This window comes from Lithobates pipiens, unplaced genomic scaffold, assembly GCF_037356315.1.
Source record: "Lithobates pipiens isolate NorthernLeopardFrog02 unplaced genomic scaffold, aLitPip1_a1.2 Scaffold_23, whole genome shotgun sequence".
NCBI classification, from domain to species: domain Eukaryota; kingdom Metazoa; phylum Chordata; class Amphibia; order Anura; family Ranidae; genus Lithobates; species Lithobates pipiens.
In genome coordinates, this window is record NW_027507785.1 from 113443209 (window position 1) to 113466813 (window position 23605).

Below are 23605 nucleotides of genomic sequence, written 5' to 3' on the forward strand. Positions count from 1 at the left end.
ACAAAAAACTAAAACCTCTGATTGGAACTCAACTGAATAACTCTATTTTCCTGTTACCAAAATGTATCAAAATATATCAAAAAGAAAAACAAAGAATTCCCATGGCTCTATCGGAATACAATTTATTGTCAAGGTATTTTAAAAGCCCTTTCTCATAATTACTTCTCATATTAATATTTGACATACAGTGGGGAAAATAATTATATGATCTCCTGCAGATTTTGTAAGTTTGCCCACTTACAAAGAAATGAAGAGTCTATAATTTTTATCATAGGTGTATTTTAAATGATGGAGACATAATATCAAGCAAAAATCTGAGAAAAACACATGATACAAATGTTATAAATTTAGTTGCAGTTCAGTGAGTAACACAAATATTTGTTTCCCAAGCAAAACCTGACTTAGTACTTGATGGAGAAACTCTTGTTGGCAAGCACAGAGGTAAGACATTAAATCCTTAAGGTTTCTTGGTTGTTACTTGGCAACTCAAAGTTTCTGCTCCTTCCAGATATTTTCTATAGGATTAAGGTCTGGAGACTGGCTAGGCCGCTCCATGGCCTTAATATGCTTCTTCTGGAGCCAATTCTTTGTTGCCTTGGCGGTACGTTTTGGGAAATTGTCATACTGGAAGACCCATGCATGACCCATCTTCAGTGTTCTTGCTGAGGGAAGAAGGTTCTCATCCAAGATTTTACAATATATGGTCCCTCCATGTGGCAAAGTCACCAGTACCTTTAGCAGAGAAACAGCCCCAAAGCATAATGTTTGCACCTCTGTGTTTGACTGAAAGGATGGTGTTCTAGGGGGTTATAGTCAGCATTTTTTGCATGGGGATCAAATACTTATTTTACTCAGCGAACTGCAACCTAATTTATAGCATTTGTTTTATGTTTTTTTCTGGATTTTTTATTGATATTTTGTCTCTATCATTTTACACCTATGTTAAAAATTATAGACCCTTAAAGAGGAAGTAAACCCTCATGGGTTTACTTCCTCTTTGATTCCTTGCAAAGGTAAGGCATAATGGACTACTATGCATCGCATAGTAGTCCATTATAGTTTCATAGTTAGTAAGGTTGAATAAAGACATCAGTCCATCAAGTTCAACCTGAGTGTCTACAATTGTCCCTATCCCTGTACATTGCACACTCACATCAGTCCCTACCCTCAAGGAGCTCACAATTCAAGGTCCCCATTCATATACTAGGGCCAATTTTGGACAGAAGCCAATTAACCTACCTGCATGTCTTTGGACTGTGGGAGGAAACCAGAGTACCCGGAGGAAACCCACGCAGGCACAGGGAGAACATGCAAACTCCAGGCAGGTAGTGTCTTGGTTGGGATTTGAACCAGCGACCCTTCTTGCTGCTAGGCGACAGTGCTAACCACTACACCACTGTGTCGCCCACACAGTGTCACTTACCTGACACAGGAGCCAGCGATGTCACTGCTGTCCCCTGTAGTTTCGAGCGTCCATCTTCTTGGTGGGTCTCGCTGCTCCGGCGCTGTGATTCGCCAGAGCAGCAATGATGTCACTCCCGCGCATGCGCACGGGAGCCGACACTCGTGGCATATCGCCGCGATCTGCGACTTACCCAGTGTGCCTGCGCGCCGCTGTCTACGACGCATGCGCCGTAGACAGTGGTGGCTGTCTTCAGGTAAATACCTCCTAAACCGTATAGGTTTAGGAGATATTTCTTGAACCTACAGGTAAGCCTTAATCTAGGCTTACCTGTAGGTGAAAGTGGTTTGTAAGGGTTTACAACCACTTTAATTTCTTTGTAAGTGTGCAAACTTACAAAACCTGCAGGGGGATCAAATAATTATTTTCCCCACTGTATTGTTGAATAAATGAAATGCAAAGCTACACCCCAGACACTTTTTAATGCATAAAAAATTGAACCTAGCACTCTTATGAGGTTTTAATATTTGTAGAAGAAAACCCCAGAGAAATCCATGAGTGTATGATGCATACAATGAGTCATAAGTGCCCATTCAACTCAGCTGTGAAAAAGTGATGTGCCAACTTAGGAATAGGGATTTTGAGAGTGAAGATGCAGCAAGATCTGAGAGACCTTGTGAGAGATCAGTGTCAACTCCTGAAATTGTTGATTGTGTTTGTGATCTGATGTTGGTACAATGGCAAATCTCAGCTAAAACAACCCTCAAGATCTCCCAGGAACAGGTTAGGATTTTAAAAATTGTGGGCACTTGGGTATACAGAAGCTGGCAGCTTGCCTGATGAAGGAGATAGGGCCTCGAAAATGCATTGCAGCCCGTCTCCTCCCATTCATCTCAGTCCTCTGTCAGTGGTGTTGTGAAGGCTTGAGACGCCGCCACCATTCCATCCTTGCCTCAGTTCCCTGCTTGTGCATTAAAGCTATTGCCAGTCTATTCTGACAACTGCAGCCGTTTTCCTGCATGTACCTGTACCTACCACTGGAGCATGACACCAGAGTTTAACATGTAAGTGTGTCTTTAAATAAACAAATGTTATCCACGCGGATCTGGCTCCCTGTTCCATTTCTTTGCATGTCAACGTGATATTCCCTGATCCTCTCTGAGGAGCTGTCGGTGACTGTGTGTGGTTCTTGAAATCCCTTTACAACTGATTTATCATCTATATTTGGACTTTTATATGTGTCATATTCCATTGTGCACTGAGCGCTGAATAGCTGGTCTTTGCCAAATTGATTGACGAGATGAGAAGCTAAACTGAGTGGACATCTTCAATTAGATTTTGCAGCATTTTGAGAGATCTAGTGAAAATCTTTTAGAACCACTCAGAGCTGTGAACGAAACTGACCAGACAGCTTTTTTTTTTTTTGGAGGGGTTAAAGAAACTTGAGAAATACTGTGCCAAGTATGTTGAACTTCAGGGTGAATATGTGAAATAGCAGTACGGTAAGTTTTATGACTCTGGTGCAGTAGCCTCCAAACTCCCGAATGTGACCCTTTGCTTGCCTTTACCCGGCCCTTGGGGCACTATTTCACACCAATACCCCCTACTGACACCATTAATGGGGCACTATTCCTTCATTAAAACCAATGATAGGACAATAATAAACTTGCCCTTTGCTTAGAAAGTTTAGAGGCCTCTGCTCTAGGTTATTCCCTTCTTGGTTGGGCCTATACACACACATACACAACACTCGCTTTTTCAAACTAAAAACACATTTCAGAAGTGCTACAGAGATAAACAACATCAGAAATAATAGGCTTACAATTACAGGAAGAGTCCCTGTAATATGTGAGCTCACCTGCATCCAGCTTTCCCTGTTCCAGATGATATTTTTGATGATCCTTTGGGGCAGACATATTTGGCCGCTGCTGCACATGACATGCAATCTGTATCCACCTTTAGCAACTTTCTTACATCGCAGCGCTTGGTTTTCACCTGTATTCAAAAATAGTGTAAATAAAATATTAATTTACTGTATATACTGTAGGATGGAATTGCAAATAAAAAATACAATACAGAAACTGAGCAAAAATACCATAACAGCATAACACAAAGTTTTGGATAGCGATTGGATGTGGGTGCGAAAAGGTCAATTTATAACTCTTTTAAAATGCGTTTTTCTAGATATTTTTGTTGCTATTCTGTCTCTCACTATTAACATAAACCGACCATTAAAATTATAGACCGATCATTTCTTTGTCAGTTGGCAAAAGTACAAAATCAGCAAGGGAACAAATACTTTTTTTTCCTCACTGTAACTGCGGTAGATGGAATTTGTATTAGCCTTGGAGTTATACTGATGGCCTTGTGCTGTGGTTTTGTGTCGTTTGTTCTGTATGCCTGGTTGTCAGGCTGTTGTATATTTACCTATTGTGAAAACAAAATGTATTTCCCACCCCAAAGTAAAGGTGTACAAGCCGATGTTAACCCCAGAGAAATCCATGAATGTATGATGCATACAATGAGTCATAAGTGCCCATTCAACTCAGCTGTGAAAAAGTGATGTGCCAACTTAGGAATAGGGATTTTGAGAGTGAAGATGCAGCAAGATCTGAGAGACCTTGTGAGAGATCAGTGTCAACTCCTGAAATTGTTGATTGTGTTTGTGATCTGATGTTGGTACAATGGCAAATCTCAGCTAAAACAACCCTCAAGATCTCCCAGGAACAGGTTAGGATTTTAAAAATTGTGGGCACTTGGGTATACAGAATCTGGCAGCTTACCTGATGAAGGAGATAGGGCCTCGAAAATGCATTGCAGCCCATCTCCTCCCATTCATCTCAGTCCTCTGTCAGTGGTGTTGTGAAGGCTTAAGACGCCGCCACCATTCCATCCTTGCCGCAGGTCCCTGCTTGTGCATTAAAGCTATTGCCAGTCTATTCTGACAACTGCAGCCGTTTTCCTGCATGTACCTGTACCTACCACTGGAGCATGACACCAGAGTTTAACATGTAAGTGTGTCTTTAAATAAACAAATATTATCCATTTGAAAATGTAAAGGGTTTTTGTTTGCATTGTAATTGAAGCCTATGAAATAATATATCTATTTCTATTTAAAGTACTATAAACGAAGGTCCTATCTGTCTTCAAAAAGAGATATATAATATGTTAGACTACAAATGCTAAAAGGTCACACCAACATACCTTTGCAAAAAAAAAAAAAAAAAAAAAAAAAAAAAAAAGAAGATTGAGGTCCTATAGTCGGAAACTTTTTGGGATAGCATTAAAAACAAGATCAAAATGACTAAAAAATAAATAAATAAAAACAGAACACAGACTGACTTTTTGAATGTGACCTTCTGCAATCCTGACTGCCTAGATGCACAGGACATCCTCTTTTCCTGATTTTTCAGATGGCCTCAAGCCAGTACACTTAGCACTCAGTATTTTCCTCAGCCTAGACAGGAACAGGTGAATTACTGTACTATAATGTTTGCCTTTGTAGCAACACCGCCTGCCAAGATTGCATAGAAGTATATAAAACTCCAATACTGCACCATCTCCTGGCTGATAACTGGGTGGAACACAATGAAACAAAAAGTTGTTTTGTGCAGTTTCAGGTACTTGAGAAAATGAATATGAATGTGTTCTACCAAACGGGCTTATAGTACCACACAGAATGTCTGCCAGCCAATGCCATACTGGGACATGAAGAGAACACAAATATATCCATTTAGAATGGCCCATACTAGCATTAAACAATAAGTTATGTTATCAATGCTTAAAGAGAACAATCACTAATGTGCATCTGCAAAAATCTGAATCATCACTCTTAGCCCCTGTACACACGGTCGGACATTCTGCCAACCAAATCCGTCGGATCTTGTCCGTCGGATCTTGTCCGAAACTGTTGCATACACACGGTCGGACTAAGTTGTCGAAAAATCCGATCATTCAGAACGTGATGACGTAATTTTGTTACGATGGGACTACGTTCAGGCTAGTAGCCAATAGCTTTGATGTAGGAATTTGATCTGAGCATGCGTGGCACTTGGTCCGATCAAAATTCTCTACACATGATCGGAGTATGTCCGATCGAACCAGTTGGTCGGAAAATATTTCCAACAAGTTGGAAAATTGGGTCCGATGGATATTCCGATGGAATCAGTCCAATGCATACCACACACAGTCGGATTATCCGACAACACGGTCCCATAGGACACATTCCAACGGATTCTCCGACCGTGTGCACAAGGGCTTAAAGTGTTATAATAGTGTGATCATATCTCTTAGGACTACTTTATATTATTTTCTTGTATTCCTTCCAACCCTGCTCTTTCAGATCTAAAGTGATAGGCTGTAAGGCCTTCTTATCTGAGATTAGTGCAGTTATGTTCCTCTGGCACTCATGACAGGGTAAACAAATACTACAATAGGCTGCGCTAAGGTATATACTTGGTTGCTACCGTCCTACAGGTCCTCAGCCCCCAACAGAAGGCTGTGGATGTGCAGATATTTTATAAGAAAGTAATAGGGTCCTAGGCGCTACCTCTAAGAATTACTATACGAGCTAAATCTGTATTTTTTTAAATATTTTGGGAGGTTCCGGAGTTCCTCTCTGCCACTCAAGGCCAGAAACCCTCCTACACAAAGAGAAGACCAGAGTGTCTTCCCTAGTGGTACGATCGCGCTACATATATTTTATTGAACTATAATGTCCAATGAGGCTACCCAAAATTGTATACAATGTTCCCCTATATTAAATGCGTGTACAACTATACACTTAAGGTGGACAGATTGAACACCCTGTCCTCTGCATACACCCTATTATATAAAGCAGTACAGAGTGTTGGGATGAATTAGATCAATGCAACGTTATAAACGAATAAAAAAGTGATTGTGGATATCAATATCAAACAAAAAACTCTATATAAGTCAAACCATAGGTACAAATGTGAAGTACTCAATCACAATTAGTCCACACTGTATATCTCCATGTGCAGAAAAAAGGAAAGCATCATTAGTAAATCCATGTGATGATAAAGTCCAAAGAATGTGCAGTGCAATGTGCGCAAAGGTGCAAAAGCATGTGCAAAAAAGTGCAGCACCAGCTATTAGTTATATTTCAAAATTAGCTATTTGGAAGATCTATTAAAAAAAAAAAAAATATAAGAATAAAAATAAAAATAAAGTGCATAGTCAATGTGTAACAAGTCTCAAGAACTGAGAATTAATATGGATCAGGTTAAGGTGACTTTAGTGCTCAATCAGAAGAATCCAGTGACTTCCGTGCTCGCCCATTGGGGTCCCCACTCACCAGATCTTTGTCCCCCTCAGGGTTAAACGCATGTGATTCCTCAATCTCCAGCTCCTTTTCATTCGGTTCATCCACCTTCCTTCACTTCTTTATGTCTAGGATGATTCCCTTTAATAGAGGCTTATGGCAAAAAGATGGATCCGGGTCCCAAAAGCAGATACTGGTAGCACCATTTACCCAGCGTATTAACCTACTACTGGCCCGCGTGCTTAAACTGTCCTCATACAGTTAATAAAATCTTAAGCAAGAAACCTATTGCTAAAAATCCTGGCTAGAGCCGCTAGATCTGTGGAGGGGGTGTTAGTTAGCAGCCCGAAACTCCTTCAGGAAACCTGTCAGCCTCAATGGGGGCCCTAAAACCTGACACTGAGCTGACATGTCTGCTCTGGCAGGAAGAGAATAGCCGTGAATAACAGCACACACACACTTGTTTATAAGATGTAAAACTGCACGTCAGATACCCAAATTCTAATAAATTCTCATTCCTGACCAGTTCCCTTTCATTTCTCTAGGAGACAAAAAGTGGGGAGGGGGAGAGAAGCGCAACAACTATAGCGTAGCATGTAAAGTGTAATTGTAATAGAAAATATAAAAAAGTACTCACAAAGATAAAATAGAGCTCAACATGACAGTCAGGTAGCCTCTGGGACAAACACGCAATACCCGCAAAATCTAGCTTACATAAGCTTCAGCTGTCATTTTGCTTCATGTTGTATTATACAGTTTAAAATTGTTTCACATTGTTTTATATTGCTTCACACTGTGAACTTACATCTAGCTCATCAGGGCACCGAATTCTGACCGACACATCTGTGTATGGGGGTGGTTTCAGTTCAAGGGGTTGGTGCACTTTGATATTCTGGGTGTTCCCACCTTTAATCCTTTTTTCCTTGATCTCTTTAATTTCTCTCACATCACCTGGTCTGTAGGGGCTTAACCAGCAGTTTGCATGTGGACATTTCCTCCACATATAGTACTGATTGCCCTGGGTCCAAACACTGCCCAAGTCTACCATTTTTTCCATTCTGTGACCTATCATGGCACAGAGACAGGTAGCGCTCGGTAATTCCCCCTCAGCTGCTAGGTGGTGGACAGCAGGGATGTGCCAGGGGAGGAAGGTGAGGCATAAACATGAAAAAAAAAACAAAAAAAACTATTGAGCTTCAAGGGTCGTAGCTCAGCGAACTGGGGTCATATGAACCTCAAATTTGGGAGTAGGTAGCTAAAGTCCTACCCCACCACTGGGGATCATGCCACATATATTTCCGGAGATACTGGGCTTTTTGTACAGCCTGTCAGAAGCTACAGAGTGGCCACTTTAAATACAAGCTGGCACACACTGTTTGCAGCAGACCGAGAGGATGAGCTCACAGTTCCTCTCACTTCTTGTCAGAGACACTGAGCTCAATGGACAGCTTGGAGTCCTGGACCAATGGTAAAGCACCATTGGAACAAGCGGTCCAATAAAAAAACTGCAGTGGAGGCTCTCCTCTCACTGCAGTGTCATAGAAGGGGAAATGTGTCTAAAAGCCAAATACTCCCTTAACTAGAAGGAAAAAGCATGGGTTTATGGGTGTAAGATTTACCCATAATCCCATGTTTTTTTCACACAGTTAAGAGGAAGAATGAGAATCTACTGCTGATGAAAAGGTACTGTTTTAATCAAGCCAAGTCATAAACTATAATGCTATATAACAATAATTTATTTATTCATTTACTGTGAAATTACTGGTTTGAAGTTATAACTTCATGCTTCAGTAATTTGTCCGCTAAACCACCTGCTTGAGTACAATGTTTGAAAATATAGTAAATTACCTTAAAAACAATATAAAATAATTATTTGTATATTATTTATGGTAATTAGCCACTTGTCACCCAGGCCAATTCTGACACTTCTCTCTTACGTGTAAAAATCATCATTTTTTTGCTAGATAATTACTCAGAACCCTCAAACATTATATATATTGTTTGAGCAGACATCCATGGAATAAAATGGTGATTGTTGGCACTTTTTTTGTTACACAGTATTTGTGCAGCCATTTTTAAAACGCATTATTAAAAAAAAAAAAAAAAAAAAAATTGTTTCATGAATATTAAAAAACAAAAAAAAAAAAAAAAACACTAAAGTTAGCCCGATTTTTTTTTGTATATTGTGAAAGATAATGTTACACCAAGTAAATAGATACCTAACATGTCACACTTTAAAATTGTGCACACTTGTGGAATGGCGCCAAACTTCGGTACTTAAAAATCTCCATAGGCGTCGCTTGAAATTTTTTTTTACAGGTTACAAGTTTAAAGTTACAGAGGAGGTCTAGTGCTGGAATTATTGCTCTCACTCTAACATTTGCGGCGTATGTAACCTGTGTGTATCTGGCTCTGATACTAGCCAGTGCCTCACCAGCCACTAACCTCACCACACGACCCTGGTTGACGGAGACAAGAGCCAAAAGCTGAGTGTCCCCTCCCACATTCCAAACACCTGGGCAGTGTAATGAGATTGTGCACATTGAACTTGTGGAGGGCGTTATGTGGGTGAGTGAGGACAGCACCCAGATGAATGTACTAACCCACACACTTTGCAACTGAGCCTGGGCCCCTAAAGGAGTCCAATATTGGGGATTGAGCTGTAAAGACCCCCCTTGCCCCTCTCTCCCCAATCTCTCTATAGAGGGGAGTGTCCATACCACTCTTTAGAATTCCCTTGCACCTTTGCAAACAAAATTGTGTTTGGGACAGATTAACGCACCGACATTAAACTGTTTTAGAAGGTAGCAACACTGAGGCCATACTGGACACTCTATACTTACTGCAGCTCAGCATTGCTGAGCTTCCTCCCTGGCCACTGCGCCTGTCACACAAATAAGTGCATGGTCGAGGAGTACTGTTGTAAAACTAGTTCCCCATCAAGTCTTTTGATTGAGAGCGCACAGCAGTGTAAGGTTTTTATAACCATCTACTCTGTCCACCTAACAAGTGGCTATGGAGACTAGTTCCCCACTAGGTCCACCTCCCACAAAACTAATTTTCCCACAATGGGCATTACCATATTTGGGTGATATTACCAGTATACCAGACCCCTTTGTTTACATTTAGGTTTTGGCTGGGAAATCTCTCCGACAGTTGAATGGGGCCCATGGATAGAGCCCTGTGGGGGAAGCTGCCCAATTCATGAAAGCTTCTCGGCACAGACATGGTCCACTCTGAGCACTGGGTCTTTCTGTACTCTCAAGGCTGGTTTTAATGATTGACAGTTTTCTACAGAATTTGTCATGTGTCAGTACGGTTACTGGAACTGTTGCAAATGCTTGTCTAGCACAGGTTTTAAAGGGACCTACTACCAGAAAATGTTCATAAAAGGTTTGTTGAATTACCCAGTATGCCTTTCCCTCTCACCCCCCCCCCCCCTTTCTCCTACCCTCTTGCTCCCCTCTTTCTCTCTCTATCTCCCTCCTTTCTGTGCTACTATATGAAATCAACAAAAAGTTACTGCACAGGTAACAGAAGATTGGCAGCAGGATTTACACAAACAGAGGCTGTGGGAACAGTTGTAAGATAAGCAAGCATCTGCTAAGTGGGGCTAGGTAGGCCCTTCATACTGATCCCCAGGCCCTCTACACCCTTTAATACAGTCCCCCAATGGGCCTCATTTCTGCCGTCTTGGGGACCTCAAGGGTGGCGGAACGCTAGGGCTGGGTCTGAAGTGTGACCTTTGTGACCTTGGTAGTTCTGTCATTGGTGTCAGTTTTTTTATTTTATTTTTATTATTTTACTTCTTTTTTTTTAAATTGTTTTGGGGCCCCGTTGGGGAGCTTTGGTGAGATATCAGGGGTCTAAACAGACCTGTGATGTTTCACCTTTGAGACAGAGAAAGGAGATTGAAGTCACAGTCCTCAATCTCCATCTCTTCAGTCTCCGCAGCAAATAATGAATGGACAGGAATAGCACAGAGCTTCCTTTCATTCACAAACTGAAGCACAGTAAACAGTTTACTACGCTTCAGTTATGAATGAGCAGTCAGTGATCAGTACTGGTAAATGCCACTTTTACTGGCCCCCTCCTCTGCTCTCCATCCTGACAGATCCCATGCAGCAGCTGGGGGGAGAGGGGGAAAAGTGCTGCGGGCAAAGAGGGGCCAGAGGAGCACACAGGGGCCGTGGGGGGGGGGGGGGGGCAGCAGGACTTGGATAGGAGGGGTTACATATAGAGGAACTGATCCCCTCATTTTCCTCATGCTGCCACTCAAAGCCTGTGGAAGGGAGAGGAGAAGTGGGCTTTCAGTGGTTGCAGGAGGAAAATGTAGGACATCTGTTCCTCTATATGCTGCTGTTCCTCCTATCCAGGTGTATAAGGGAGCTGCATGGGCCTGGAGCATAAATTATTGTAGTGTTGCATTCTTTAATAAAGATAGACTTCAACAGACACATTCTTAAATTAAAACATATAACTAAGGGTAAAAGAAGGACTCAAATGCTTATTGGGAGATATTGTTGTTTCCAGTTTTTGTTATAGTGCTGTACACATAACCAAAGATCTAGTCATTTGCTCATATGATCTTTGTTGAAGAGGAAGATCGCTGTTCAGTTTGGCTTATCAGCCTTCTCTGCAAAGCTGATGTGATCAAAGGACTAAGCATTCCAGGGAAAATTCTGTGAAAATCACTAAACCAATTACTCAAGCAGGAAATGACATTTTCAGGGGCATTCTGTAAACTGTGTACAGAAGACCTCCAGCTAGCCATATTGTATTTAGCAGAAAACTACAGTGCTACAGATTGAAAAGAAAATTTAATTTTAATAACATTTAGTTACAATAGGTCTTGTGTCTCAATTGCATACACTATATTATTTTTTTATTTGCTAATTTTTTCCCACAAAAGTGGAGTTACCCTTTAAAGTATAATTGAAGGCAAAACTTTTTTTTTTTAAGTTTTGGATAGAGTGGAGAGGAATTAGAACCCCTGTCAGTTGTTATTGTTGTCTGGGCCCCGTTGGAGAGATTCACCCTCTCTATTTGCCCTGTTTACTATTATAATTAAAATTAAAGTAAAAGAAAATCTCCAATTTTGGGTTGTCCCCAGAAAAGCAACAGAAGGGAAATCTTCTAATGAGGACACTAGTTTTGGGGACCTAGGGGTCCCCAAGGAATTCCCTTAATTTGTAGGGATTTCCTTTCACTTATTGTTTGTCTATGGGACAGAAAGTGAAGGGAAATTTCCGCAATGGGACAAAGATGGCAAAAAAAAATCTGGCAGGGGTTATAACCCTCCCTTGCTCTATTCAAAATGAAAAAGAAAAAAAGAAGTTTTGGCTATAGTTCTACTAATGCAGCAAATAAAAAACACGCCATGCTTACTTCCGTTTGACATCAGAAGATGTTCAGCAGTGCCATCAGCGCAGAACTGACAGAAACCAGTAGGACCCAGGTACACCCATCTACTTTCCAGAGAAGTCTGGCCAGAAGTGGTCTTCAAGGAAGAATTGCAGCCAAAAAGGCATGGAAACAAGGCTAAGTGACTCAACTATGCATGAAAACATAGGAACTGGGATGCAGAAAAATAGCAGCAGGTGCTCTGGATTGAGGAGTCAATTGTTTTTATTTTTTATTATTCATTCTTTATTAAAATGAAACACATACAGGCCCCAAACATTATAACTTGTGTATATTAAATACTTAAAATCTCATTAATAGGCGATACATTCCTGTCCAACAGTTTAAAGCTATCAGCATTACAGTACTTCATAACATCCTAATCTGAATACCTTTCCCCTCTCGATCATAAACTCTTATACAAAAACAGGCTACTCTCAGACCCATAGTCCCAGAGTAAGACCTCCTCTGGGGTATCTCTGTGTAGTAATAAACATTTTAAGCCTTCCTACTTCCTTTTTCCTTCTTTTTCAAAGAAAACCCCAAATCCCAAACAAAACAAAAAGTTCGATTTTGGTTTCCTCTGACCAGAGCACCTTCTTCCACATATTTGGTGTGTCTCCCAGGTGGCTTGTGGCAAACTTTAGACGAGACTTTTTATGGATATCTTTGAGAAATGGCTTTCTTCTTGCCACTCTTCCATAAAGGCCAGATTTGTGCAGTGTATGACTGATTGTTGTCCTATGGACAGACTCTCCCACCTCAGCTGTAGTTCTCTGCAGTTCATCCAGAGTGATGATGAGCCTCTTGGCTGCATCTCTGATCAGTATTCTCCTTGTCTGAGCTGAAAGTTTAGAGGGACGGCCAGGTCTTGGTAGATTTGCAGTGGTCTGATACTCCTTCCATTTCAAAATGATCGCTTGCACAGTGCTCCTTGGGATGTTTAAAGCTTGGGAAATCTTTTTGTATCCAAATCCGGCTTTAAACTTCTCCACAACAGTATTACGGACCTGCCTGGTGTGTTCCTTGGTCTTCATAATGCTCTCTGCGCTTTTAACAGAACCCTGAGACCATCACAGAGCAGGTGCATTTATACAGAGACTTGATTACACACAGGTGGATTCTATGTATCACCAGTCATTTAGGACAACATTGGATCATTCAGAGATCCTCGCTGAACTTCTGGAGTGAGTTTGCTGCACTGAAAGTAAAGGGGTCGAATAATTTTGCACGCACCACTTTTCCATTTTTTATTTGCTAAAAAAGTTTTAATTATCCAATAGATTTCGTTCCACTTCACAACTGTGTCCCATTTGTTGGTGATTCTTCACAAAAAATTTAAATTTTATATTTTTATGTTTGAAGCCTGAAACGTGGCAAAAGGTTGAAAAGTTCAAGGGGGCCGAATACTTTCGCAAGGCACTGTATATATACATACACACACACACACACACACAGTGAGGGAAAAAAGTACTTTATCCCTTGCTGATTGTGTGAGGAGAGGAGAGCCGATTGCCTAGCAACCGGCTGTTTGTTTACATAACATGATGGCCGTGATTGGACACGGCCGTAATGTGATCAGGAGGGCCAATCACAGAGCCCTCCTGCCGATCCGAGATGCGCGGTGTCCAGGTGACACGAGCACATCGGGATCGCGCCGCTGCGCGGGCACGCACGACCCCCCCCCTCCTTCTGAAGGACGTTCCTGAACGTCCAGTCAGAAGGAGGCGGCTCCCACCTGGCCGTATATGTACATTGGCTGGGTGGGAAGTGGTTAAGCCACTCTAACCTGTATACACCATCCGCACTGCCTCCCATTGTAGTATCCCCCTCTGTGTGTGATTTATAAAAATAAATGCTGCAAAAACCTAATTTCACTGCCGAGATTGTGATCACATGACTGGCCAGCTTTCTCCTTTTCTCCTCTGAGAGATGCAGCGGGTGGGGCCAGGATTCCCCTGCTGATGTCAGGCTGGAGGGGAGGAGGAGGAGAGAACTGGCTGGTCATGTGATCTCAATCTCGGCTCCTAAATTTTTAGGTGTTACAGGGGGCCAAATGACACAGGATAAGCACTGTGTCATATAACATGCTTTAACCACTTGACCACTGGGCACTTAAACACCCTTAATAACCAGACCAATTTTCAGCTTTCGGTGCGCTCACATTTTGAATGACAATTACTCAGTCATGCAACACTGGACCTATATGACATTTTTGTCCTTTTTTTCACACAAATGGAGCTTTCTTTTGGTGGTATTTAATCACAGCTGGGTTTTTTATTTTTTGTGCTATAAAAGAAAAAATACAGAAAATTCGGTAAAAAAATGAATTTTTCTTTGTTTCTGTTATAAAATTTAGCAGATTAGTAATTTTTTCTTCATAAATTTTGGCCAAAATTTATACCACTACATATCTTTGGTAAAAATAAGTACAAATTGGTGGATATTATTTGGTCTTTGTGAAAGTTATAGAGTCAACAAGCTATGGTGCCAATATCTGAAAATTGATCACACCTGAAGTACTGACGGCCTATTTCAATTCTTGAGACCCTAACATGCCAGAAAAGTACAAATACCCCCCAAATGACCCCTTTTTGGAAAGAAGACATTCTAAGGTATTTAGTAAGAGGCATGATGAGTTTTTTGAAGTTGTCATTTTTTCCCACAATTCTTTGCAATATCAAGATTTTTTTAACTTTTTTTTTTTTTTCACAAAATTGTCATATTATCAGTTTATTTCTCACACAGCATATGCATACCACAAATTACACCCCAAAACACATTCTGCTATTACTCCCGAGTACGGCGATACCACATGTGTGAGACTTTTACACAGTGTGGCCACATACAGAGGCCCAACATGCATGGAGCGCCATCAGGCGTTCTGGAGCACCCAGGACAATTCTGACATTTCTCTCCTACATGTAAAAATCATAATTTATTTGCTAGAAAATTACATCGAATCCCAAAACATTATATATGTTTTTTTAGCAAACACCCTGGAGAATACAATGGTGGTCGTTGCAACATTTTATCTCGCACGGTATTTGCGCAGCAATTTTTTGAATGCTTTTTTTTGGAAAAAAAACAGTTTTGTGCTTAAAAAAAAAAAAACACAGTAAAGTTAGCCCAATTTTTGCATAATGTGAAAGATGAAGTTACACCGAGTAAATCGATACCAAACATGTCACTCTTCAAAATTGCACAGGCTCGTGGAATGGCGCCAAACGTCGCTACTTAAAAATCCCCATAGGCGACGATTAAATTTTTTTTTTACTGGTTATATGTTTTGAGTTACAGAGGAGGTCTAGGGCTAGAATTATTGCTCTCGCTCCAACGTTCGCAGCGATACCTCACATGTGTGGTTTGAACACCGTTTTCATATGTGGGCGGGACTTACGTATGCGTTCGCTTCTGCATGCGAGCACATGGGGACAGGGGCGCTTTAAAAAAAAAATAAAAAATTATTGTTCATTTTACTTTATTTATTTTAGTTTGACATTTTTTTCCCCAAAAATAAATTTTTTGATCACTTTTATTCCTATTACAAGGAATGTAAACATCCCTTGTAATAGGAATATGGCATGACAGGTCCTCTTTACAGTGAGATATGGGGTCAATAAGACCCCGCATCTCATCTCTAAGCTGGGAAGCCTGAAAAAAAAAAAAGATTCTGGATTTGATCGTATTGGCGAGTCGGTAGAAGCATCGGAGGGCGGCGGGAGGGGGGGGGGGTGTCTATGGCTGGGTATTGCAGGGTATCACCGACTATGGCTGGGTATGGCTGGGTATCTCAGAGTATGGCTGGGTATCTCAGAGTATGGCGTTGCAGAGTATTGCGTTGCAGAGCATTGCAGGATATTGAAGGGTGTTGCAGAGCATTGCAGAGTGTTGCACGGTATTGGCGGGTGTTGCAGAGCATTGCAGAGTGTTGTAGGGTATTGGTGGGTGTTGCAGAGCATTGCAGGGTATTGGCAGGTGTTGCAGAGCATTGCAGAGTGTTGTAGGGTATTGGTGTGTGTTGCAGAGCATTGCAGAGTGTTGCAGGGTATTGGCAGGTGTTGCAGGGTATTGCAGAGTATTGCAGTGTAATGCAGAGTATTGCAGAGTAATGCAGAGTAATGCAGGGTATTGCAGAGTAATGCAGGGTATTGCAGAGTAATGCAGGGTATTGCAGGGCATTGCAGAGTAATGCAGAGTAATGGCAGGGTATTGCAGAGTATTTGCAGGGAATTGAGGGGTTAATTTTCGGTGAGCAGCGATGTGGGCACTGCAGATGCAGCCCACATCGCTGCTGACACCGATCTCTTCCCCCTCCGCTGTTCCGATCGGTACAGAGAGGGGGAGGGAGAAACCGGCGTCATAACATGATGCCGGTTTGTTTACAAGTGATCACTCCGTCATTTGACGGAGCGATCACGTGGTAAACGGCCGCTATGAGCGGCCGTTTACCATGATCCGTGATGCAGGTCACGGATGCTCTCGAGTGCGCACCCCAGGGGGCGCGCGAGAGCGGAATTCTGGGAGGACGTCATATGACGGCCTCCCAGAGTTAAGAAACCGCCCTGTAGCCGTCATTCGGCTATAGGGCGGTTATTAAGTGGTTAAAGGAGCAATATCCATTTTTTTGGGGTTAACAAATGCTTTAAGGTTTAGAAGCTGACGCTTTTTCTTGAGCCAATCCTTTGTTGCCTTGACCGTGTGTTTTGGGTCATTGTCAATACTTTGTTTCAAAGCACCATACGGTAAATAGAGAAACCACAACTCTGGCAAAACTATAATGGAACAATTCCACAGAAATTTCAAAACAGTATCTACCAGAATATACAGAGGCAGATATATGTAAAAATCTCTCTACCTCAGGTGACTTTTTACCTGGCAAGTCCCGTTCGTGAAGGAAAAAAAAAATGGTGGTGGAAAAAAAACGCCCACTTGGGTCGCACAAAGACAGAAAGTGTTAGGAAGTAAAGGATAGCAGAAATCAGAGGAGGACCAAAGAGAGGAAGAAGGAGAGAGAAAGAAAAAAAAAGTGAAATTAACTTCTAAAAAGGATCTAATTTAGCAGCTCCTTGTACTCCTCAGAGGAAACAAATTTTTTAGGGAATTTCTCCTGGGTTCGTTACTCCATAGCCACCAAGTCTTCCATCTCATTGATTTCAGCTACTTTCTTCACCCAAATGGCAATAGACGGAGGCTGTCTGTTTACAAAAAAGCAGGATACAGCTGTTCGCTGCTGTAAGCAGGAGAGGTAGAATAGATCGTATTCCTCTCCACACCTCTAACAAAGGTTCACACAACCCATTTTCGAAGCCCTGGCTGAGGGAGGGAGGTTCTTACCCTAGATTTGATGGTACATGGCCCTGTTCATCCTTCCTTTGGTGCGATGAAGTTGTCCTGTCTTCTTAGCAGAAAAACACCCCCAAAGCATAATGTTTCCACCTCCATGTTTGACGGTGGGGGATGATGTTCTTGGGGTCATAGGCAGCATTCCTCCTCCTTCCAAAACGGCGAGTTTAGTTGATGCCAAAGAGCTTTATTTTGGTCTCATCTGACCACAACACTTTCACCCAGTTCTCCTCTGAATCATTCAGATGTTTATTAGCAAACTTCACACAGGCCCGTACATGTGCTTTCTTGAGCAGGGGGACCTTGCGGGCGCTGCAAGCATTCAGCCCTTCAGGCGTAGTGTGTTACCAATTGTTTTCTTGGTTACTATGGTCCCAGCTACCTTGAGATCATTGACAAGATTCTCTCATGTAGTTTTGGGCTGATTCCTTCAGAGCGCATGCGCCGATGATGTAATCATCTGCATATATAGTAAATAGCTCCTAAACGGTGCACGTTTAGGACATATTTACAGTACCCACAGGCAAGTCTTATTATAGGCTTACCTATAGGTACAAGTCAAAGACTGAAGTTTACAACCACTTTAAACAGTCATGTACAGAGGGGAAAATATTTGATCCCCTGTAGATTTTGTAAATTTGCCCACTTACAAGGAAATGACGAATCTATAATTTTTTATCATAGGTGTATTTTAAATGATACACAGAATATCAACCAAAAATCTAGAAAAAACACATGATACAAATGTTATAAATTGAGTTGCAGTTCAGTTAGAAAAATAAGTATTTGATCCTAGACATGTGCAAAAGGAAAAAATTTGTTTAGTTTCGTTTCGTTTTAATTCGTTAATTAATTAATTTCGTTTAGTTATATCCGTTAAATTCATTTTCGGATTTAGTTTAGTTTTCTACTGAATTCGAAAAATCGGTCACATTCGAAAATATTTCAACCAAATAAAAAAATATTTCTACTGGATTCTAAATGATTTCAACATGATTCGAAATTATTTTAACCACATTCGAAACTATTTCAACCGGATTCGAAAATATTTTGCGACCCGAGTTTATGGCCACGTTTCTCGTGGGTGACTTGGTGCTAGAAACTCCAAATTTCGAGATGTTGTAGTGCTAGTTCTATTGTGTTTGCATACTAAATTTGGTGTTTCTAGCTATAAGTGACCCCAAGATATGTGGCCCCAAATTTGGGTCACAAAATGTCATTCTCTGCTGCAGAAAAGTACTTGGCATATTGCCCATATCTGGGGTCACTTGGTGGCAGGTGATGTGGCAAGTGGACAATCCACAACTTGGTCATGTGGCACTCGTGGCCGGTCATGCGGCACTCGTGTCAGGTCACGCGGCACTCGTGTCAGGTCACGCGGCACGTGGACAATACACAACTTGTGGCAGGTGACGTGGCAAGTGGACAAATACAATACACAACTTGTGGCAAGTGGACAATGAAATACAGCATATGCACTTGCCTTGCGATTGACATCTGTGACTTCTTTAATCAGGCATGCTGACAACTTCATTGATACCATAAATATAAATGAAATAAGATGTGTGTTTTTTTTTTTGCACTGGTACGAAAAATTGATGTGACAGATATATATAAGTAAGTATAACTAACCATTTTCCAAAATTTCTAATTCAAATAGAAAAGATTAGAACAGAATAGAAAAAAATATATAATTTAATAGAATAAAATAGAAAGAATATACAACCATCTTCTGAAATTCAAATTTGAATAGAATAAGTTTGAATTTCGAATAGTATGAATTCAAATTTTTAAATTAATTAATTTTAAATTTGGATAGAAAAGATTATAATAAAATAGAAAATAGACTAGAAAAAGGATAGAACAGAACAGAATAGAATATATTATATTTTATTCTGTTCTATTGTTTTTCTAGTCTATTCTTTTATATTCTATTAAAATCAAAATTATTATATACTAAATTCGAATTTCAGAAGATGGTTTTATATATATATATATATATATATATATATAATATATATTCCTGACATTTGAATTTCGTATAGAATGAATTCGAATTTGAATAGAAAAGATTAGAATAGAAATAGAGAATAGACTAGAACAATAGAACAGAATAGAATATAGATACTATCCATTTCATTTTTAATTTTTTTGCAGATTACCATTTGTTTTAATAAGATCTCCTGCAGACTATTAGCATCTATTTCATTTTTTTGCAGATCTCCTGCAGACTATTAGGGGAGATCTTATGGAAACAAATAGTAATCTGCAAAAGAAATTAAAAATGAAATAGATAGTATCTATATTCTATTCTGTTCTATTGTTTTTCTAGTCTATTCTCTATTTCCATTCTAATCTTTTCTATTCAAATTCGAATTCATTATATACGAAATTCGAATGTCAAAAAATAATAATAATAAATAATAATAATAATAATAATAATAATAATAATAATAATAATAATAATAATATATATATATATATATATATCCCCATCTTCCGAAATTCCCATTTAGTATATAATTATTTTGATAGAAAAGATTTTAATAGAATATAAAAGAATAGACTAGATAATATAATATATTCTATTCCGTTCTATTGTTTTTTTTAGTCTATTCTCTATTTCTATTCTAATCTTTTCAAATTCGAATTCATTCTATACGAAATTCGAATGTCGGAAAGAAATATATATATTATTATAAAAGCACCATCTTCCGAAATTCGAATTTAGTATATAATGATTTTGATTTTAATAGAAAAGATTTTAATAGAATATAAAAGAATAGACTAGAAAAACAATAGAACAGAGCAGAATAAAATATAATATATTCTATTCTGTTCTATCGTTTTTCTAGTCTGTTTTCTATTTTATTATAATTTTTTCTATCCAAATTTAAAATGAATTAAAAAATTTGAATTCATACTATTCGAAATTCAAATTTATTCTATTTGAAATTTGAATTTCAGAAGATGGTTGTATATTCTATTTTATTCTATTAAATTATAGATTTTTTCTAATCTTTTCTATTTGAATTAGAAATTTTGGTAGATGGTTAATTACTTACTTATATACATCTGTCACATCAACTTCTCATACTTGCAGTGTACCAGTGCAAAAAAACACACATCTTATTTCATTTATATTTATCACATCAATAAAGTTGTCAGCATTCCTGATTGTAGAAGTCACGGATGTCGATCGCAAGGCAAGTACATATGCTGTATGTCATTGTCCACTTGCCACGTCACCTACCACAAGTTGTGTATTGTCCACTTGCCATGACACCGGCCACGAGTGCCACGTGACCTGCCACGAGTGCCACATGACCAAGTTGTGGATTGTCCACTTGCCACGTCACCTGCCACAAGTTGGTTCCTAGCACCAAGTCACCCGAGATATGGACAATATGTCAACTTGTCAAGTACTTTTCTGCAGAGAATGACATTTTGCGACCCGACTTTGGGGGCCACGTATCTCGGGGCCACTTGTAGCTAGGAACCCCAAATTGGTATCAAATAGACATGTGCATTTCATTTCGAATCGAAATTCGGACGAATTTTCATTATTCAGACATTCGGATGCATCCGAATTACCGAATTACAATGCTAACGAATTCAAACGAAATTCGAATCAAATTAGAAAAATTACATTTTGCCACCCGAATTTGGGGCCACTTGTAGCTAGAAACCCCAAATTTGGAGATGATGTAGTGCTAGTTCTACTGTGTTTGAACACCAAGTTTCTAGCTACAAGTGGCCCCGAGATACGTGGACCCAAATTCGGGTCGCAAAATGTAATTTTTGGAATTTGACTCGAATTTCGTTTGAATTCGTTAGCATTGTAATTCGGATGCATCCCAATGTCCGAATAATGATAAAGTCGAACTAAACGAAATGCACATGTCTATTTGATCCCCAAGCAAACATGGCTTAGTACTTGGTGGAGAAATCCTTGTTGGCAAGCACAGAGGTAAGATGTTTCTTGTAGTTGGTTACCTGGTTTGCACACATCTCCTTTGTTGCCTTGGTGGTATATTTTAGATCATTGTCATGCTGGAAGACCCAACTATGACCCATCATCAGTGTTCTGGCTGAGGGAAGAAGGTTCTCATCCAAGATTTTACAATACATGGCTCTGTCCATTGGTCCCTCAATGCAGCAAAGTTGGCCTGTACCTTTAGCAGAGAAAAAAAGCTTATTTTTTCCACCTCTGTGTTTGACTGTAGGGATAGTGTTCTTATGATAGTCAGCATTCTTCTTCCTCCAAACGCGAGTTGTGTTAATGCCAAAGACCTCAATTTTGGTCTTGTCTGACCACAGCACTTTCTCCCAATCCTTCTCTGAATCATTTAGATGTTCACTGGCAAACTTCAGACAGGCCTGTACAAGTGACTTCTTGAGGAGGGGGACCTTGCGGGAGCTTCAGGATTTCAATCCATGGTGACGTATTGCGTTACCAATGGTTTGTTTGAACTACAGGCAGTTGGAACCACAGTCACCAATCACAAGGTCCTCTCATATGGTTCTGTGCTGATCCTTTACTTTTCTCAAGATCATCCTTACTTCATTAAGTGAAATCTTGCATGGAGCTCCAGACTGAGTGCCCGTTCACACAGGGGCGACGCGACTTGCAGCGCGACTCACAGACGCGACCTGCACACGACTTCAGCGGCGACTTGCAAAATGACTTCTGTATAGAAGTCAATGCAAGTCGCCTGAAGTCGCCCCGAAAATAGTACAGGAACCTTTTTCTAAGTCGGAGCGACTTGAGTCGCTCCTATTAGAACGGTTCCATAGTACAGAATGGAGCGCGACTTGTCAGGCGGCTAAGTCGCCTGACAAGTCGCGGTAGTGTGAACGGGCACTAAGGATTATTGATGGTTATTTTGTATTCCTTCCATTTGCAAATAATTGCTCCAACAGTTGTCTCCTTCTCACCAAGATTCTTGCTTATTGTCTTGTAGCCCATTCCAGCCTTGTGCAGGTCTACAATCTTGTCCCTGATATCCTTCAACAGCTCTTTGCTCTTATTCGTGAAGGTGAGGTTTGAATGGAAGTGGGTAAACTTACAAAATCTGCAGGGGATCAAATCATTATTTTCCCCACTGTATGTAAGGAATGCGAATGTTTATGCAAGTCAAAGCACTCTGCAAGGTACATGTGCACCTTTAGGGCTATTTCTTTTCCTATCAAAGACAATAAACAAGTTGACCATTTGCTGAACAAAGCAGATTCCAGCGGTTTCTAAATTTATTTGTGCAGAGTACAAATCCATATTTAACAACAGTTCTCTTTAACTTACTCATAGTGGGAAGTGTTTAGTTTCAGTTATAGTGAAAGCATACAGAAAGAAAGAAAAGATAAAGACCTGGCATTTCTTAACCACTTCAATTCTGGGCACTTTCACCCCCTTCCTTCCCAGGCCAATTTACAGCTTTCAGCATTCTTGCACTTTCAATGAGAATTGCACGGTCATGCTACACTGTACCCAAATGGAATTTTTATCATTTTATTCACACAAATAGAGCTTTCTTTTGATGGTATTTATTAACAAATCATTTTTTTAATTTTTGCGATGAAAAAAAAAGCATAAATTTTGAAGAAAATTATATTTTCTTTGGTTAAAAAAAATCCTGCTAAGTGTATAATAATTGGTGTGATCATGGACATATGTACGCAGATGATCATGTACAGATGTGCGCAGATGATCTCGGACATATGTGCGCAGATGATCACGGACATTTGTGCGAAGATGATCATTGGGACGTATGATTTTAGTGTTACATATGTGGTGACAGGTGTTTTAACTGTGTGGGGACATGTGTGTGGAGACAGTGTTTTGGGGACATTGTGTGTTTACATGTGTGGGGACACTGTTCCGGTGATTAGTGTGTAAAAAGCTGTAAAAACAGCTCACTGATCACCAGCTGGCTGCAGCTGGCAACTTCCATGTGAAGAGAGGAGAGCAGATCGCCTAGCAACTAGCTCTCTATTTACATCACATGACGGCTCTGATTAGAAGTCATCATGTGATCAGGAGGGCCAATCACAGGGCACTTCTGCCGATCGGAGATGCACGGTGTCCGGGTGACACGAGTGCATCAGGATCGCACTGCTGCGCGGGCACGGACGCGCGATCCTCCTCCTTTTGAGGGACATTTCTGAACGTC

General features: G+C 40.3%; 1 protein-coding gene across 1 annotated transcript in view; it reads right to left on the minus strand.

Moving 5' to 3' along the window:
* STAB1 (stabilin 1) overlaps positions 1–23605 on the minus strand; it is a 394908-nt gene that overhangs the window by 352223 nt on the left and 19080 nt on the right. Inside the window, exon 2 of the mRNA XM_077452219.1 lies at positions 3261–3397. Coding sequence (XP_077308345.1) covers positions 3261–3397 — 137 coding nt within the window. The remainder of the gene's footprint in view (positions 1–3260; positions 3398–23605) is intronic.